Below are 3,741 nucleotides of genomic sequence, written 5' to 3' on the forward strand. Positions count from 1 at the left end.
CCGTGCCGCGCTCTGCGCTGCTGTCCCAGCACACCAGCTCCATCGAGGCGCTCCTGCGGGAAGGTGAGTGCTCCCCTCGCCCTGAGCTGCCTGCTTACCTCGGTCTTCCCGTTTAAAGGAAGAAAGTGGGCTTGTACCCATTTCACATGGGATACTGGAGCAGAGAGGAATGGGGGTGGCTGGGCATCCTATCACTACTGTTAAGGGTCATCACTCAAGATGCTTTAATCGAGGGCCTGGACAGACTGCTAGGAGAAAGAACAATTCCTTCCTTGCTGAAGAGGGGCAAGGGGGGTGATGGTGGGGGGCACAGGGCCAGGAGCAGCTCTCCCCCCCCAAAGCCCTGGAGCAGTAACTTCTGGTTCTTCTTCAGCCCAACCCAAGACAAACCAGAGCAGAACTCCCCAGCCCAGGCTGCAGCCAGGCTGGTGGGATCAGGCTTTGGTTCCAGGTCAGCTTGTGTTCATCTGTGGTTTCTTAGGCCAGGAGTCCCTGCAGAGTCAGTCTGGTTGGGTGCCACTGCTGCTGGCCCTGCTACACGAGTACACAGCCAGCAACTCCCATTAGCAGCCTTATTTCTCCCTCTGGCAGGACTTCAGGAGCCTGGATCACCCCATGTTCTGGTAAGGTAAAAGCACAAAGGGCTGTGGGCAGCTCCCATGGGCAGCTGAATGTGGGCACAGTCCAGGGGCTGCTCAGCAGGATGAATATGGGCCTGTTGGGTGACCACTAGCCTCATCCCAACAGCAGCAGGAGCCCAAGAGACCCTCTCGGCGCTGCCTGGGGTTGGAGCAAGCTGCAGGCATAACCAAAAGACAGGAACCTAGAGAGTACCAGGAAGCCGAGATGGTGAAGGAAGGAGTTTATAGACCCTTCCCTAGGGGCAGGTGGAGATAAAACCAGTATATATTGCAACAGGCCTGAAGAAGAGCGAAGAAGGCTCCTGCAGGGCACAGGCATCCCAGAAGCTGTGGAGAAGGACCTGGCCAACATCCACCTGGAGTACAGCTCCATTATCCTGCCTTTCATGGAGTCCCATCCCAACATCTTTGACCCCAAGCTGCACACACTGGAGCTGTACGAACAGCTGGTGGCATTTGTCATGGCTTACAGGTGAGCAATGAGGGCTCTGCTCCCACAGGGAGCAAGGACAAGTAGGATGACAGGAAAGATTGAAGGCTGCGTTACTTACCTTCTTGTGCACCTGCAACCTTAAGTGTAAGGTGAAGCTTTCCCTGTACTGCAAGGCATGCAACTGGCTTGTCTTCATCTCCCTTCTCTTAGCTTTCAGGAACCTTTGGAGGAGGAAGATGAAGATGAGAAGGGTCCCAATCCCCCAATGATGGTGCCTGTAGCAGATATTCTGAATCACGTGGCCAACCATAATGCCAACCTGGAATACTCCCCTGTGAGTGCAAAGCTGCTACACCCGGCAGCATCGTGATCTGGTTCCTCTTTCCCATGAAGCCTTTGGGAGGCTGGGTCTGTGAACCCAGAGCCAGAGCCGTCTAACATAAAGCTGTTTTGCTCAACATCCTCCCCTGTGCTGGCACAGGACCCATCCCTGGCAGTGTTCAAGGTCAGGTTGGACAGGGCTTGGAGCAACCTGCTCTAGTGGAAGGTGTCCCTGTCCATGGTAGGGGGCTGGAACTGGATGAGCTTTAAGGTACTTTCTAATGCAAATTAGTCTGTGATTCCATTATTTTCTCCCTACCTGCAGCAATGTTTACGCATGGTTACAACACAGCCTGTCAGCAAAGGGCAGGAGATCTTCAACACATACGGGCAGATGGCCAACTGGCAGCTCCTCCACATGTACGGCTTTGCAGAGCCATACCCCAGGAACACCAACGACACAGCCGACATCCAGATGGTGACAGTGCGCACGGCAGCACTGCAGCGTGAGTGGCACTGTGGGCAAGGACAGGGCAGGGATCCCCCTTAAGTAATGATGTGATGAAACAGGGATCAAGGAGGACATGAAAAATAAACCTGTTCCACAGCATCACAGGTTCTGGGGCCATGCCTAGGTTTTCTCCCTCCTTGTTCCCCTTCTCTGTTTGTCATCTCCCCTCCACCACAACCCAGGTTGGGCTTGCATCTCTGCTGTATTCCAAGCAGGTGCCAGAAGTGAAGCACAGCAGCAGCTGGTCTCAGAGCAGTGGGACTTCTTGTGCCAGCTGGAGATGGTGGGGGAGGAAGGTGCCTTTGTGCTTGGCTGGGATGAGGTGCTGACAGAGGAAGAGCTGTCTGTGACCCTGAAGGTAAGTGATGGAAGAGCTACTGAAGAAAGAGCAGAGATTACGCAGGGAGAACAGCTTGGTGAAGGGGGAGCAGCATGTAAGGACAGCGTGGTACCAATGCTCCTGTGGGAAATGCAGTAGGGAGTGTGGCTGCCCAGCTCCCAGGCTTCAGACACTGTTGGCCACCTTCCTTTCCTGAGCCATGACTTATGCACCAGCCCTGAATAGCTTCATGGCTGCTGCTGCTCTGGAGAGCTGGTGTACCTTCCTCGAATCAGAATCCCAGGTGGGAAGGGACTTCAAGGATCCTCTGGTCCAACCTTTCTGGGCAAAGCATGACCTAGACTACATGTCCCAGCACCCTGTTCAGCCCTATCTCAACGGTCTCCAGCGTTGGGAAGTCACCAGTTCCTGGGGAGATTATTTCAGTGGCTGGTTGTTATCAGAATGAAACATTTTCCTCTTGTCTCCATTCAGAATCTCCCCAGGAGTGACTTGTGCCATCACTGTCTATTCCATTGGACTTTTTGTAAAAAGGGAGTCTCCATCTTCTTTGTAGCCACCCTTTAAATACTAAGGCACTGGGGATAATCACTGAGCCTTCCTTTCTCAAGGCTGAACAGACCCAGCTCTCTCAGCCTTTCCTCACACAGCTTCCTAGTCCTTGGATCACCTTTGTGGCCCTTCTCTGGACCCTCTCCTGCCTGTGTAAGTAGCAGCAAAGATCATTACCACTGCTGCCAATACCCAGATTTGCTGTTTGGATGTTCTTCTAACCCACAGGTTACTTGTGATTAGGGTCCGAGTCAGATTTACTCTCTCACCTTCAGTGCAGCTGAGGAGTAATTCACCTGCTCCACATGGCTCTAAACCCACAGCTCTGCAGAGAAGGCGGCTGATGTACTCACACTGCTGGTGACTTGTCTCTTTGTCTGGGCCATTACAGGTGCTGTGCATGTCAGAAGAAGAATTCAAGGAATATAAGGAACAAGATGGCTGGGAAGATGATGGTGAGGAAGAGGAGAACTTGACCCTTACAAACGAGGCTCTCTCCAGACTTAAACCCCCTTGCAAACAGCTCCTTTATGACAGTGTGCTGCTCACCCTGGAGTCCTATGGGTCAGACTTGAAAGCAGAGCAGGATTTGCTAAATAACAAGGAGGCTTATGAGAAACTGAGTCGAAGGGAACAGCAAGCTTTGCATGTGCGCTATGGACAGAAAAGGATCTTGCATCAGCTGCTGGAGCTGGTACACTAGAAACCTCACTGCCCCTGCAAATGAACTGCCTGGAGCTGTGCACAGGAAGGGAAGGTTGGCCTTCAGCCATGTCCCCTACAATAGCAAGAACAGATGGCAGGATTGAACACAGGCCCACTTACACTGCATCTGGCATGTGGCTTTTTAGCTACCTCTACCTAAACCATCTTCCACAACACAGAGTGGTTTTGGGTGGCCTTACCTTACCATGAGAGCTCTGGAGCACAACTACCACCTTCT

The 3,741-nt window shown here is 52.8% G+C and overlaps 1 protein-coding gene across 1 annotated transcript; it reads left to right on the forward strand.

The window, feature by feature from the left end:
* Positions 1-8: 8 nt before the first annotated feature.
* Positions 9-3,683, forward strand: SETD6 (SET domain containing 6; the record flags this gene model as incomplete). Its single annotated transcript, XM_010024242.1, is given in 7 exon segments — positions 9-63; positions 482-623; positions 919-1,113; positions 1,285-1,408; positions 1,721-1,901; positions 2,122-2,264; positions 3,190-3,683. Coding segments are annotated over 7 exon segments (1,152 nt in total), but the record flags the coding sequence as incomplete, so codon positions are not given.
* Between the last annotated feature and the right edge of the window lie 58 nt (positions 3,684-3,741).

The sequence above is a fragment of the Nestor notabilis genome, unplaced genomic scaffold (assembly GCF_000696875.1).
Source record: "Nestor notabilis isolate BGI_N333 unplaced genomic scaffold, ASM69687v1 Scaffold29931, whole genome shotgun sequence".
Lineage (NCBI taxonomy): Eukaryota > Metazoa > Chordata > Aves > Psittaciformes > Psittacidae > Nestor > Nestor notabilis.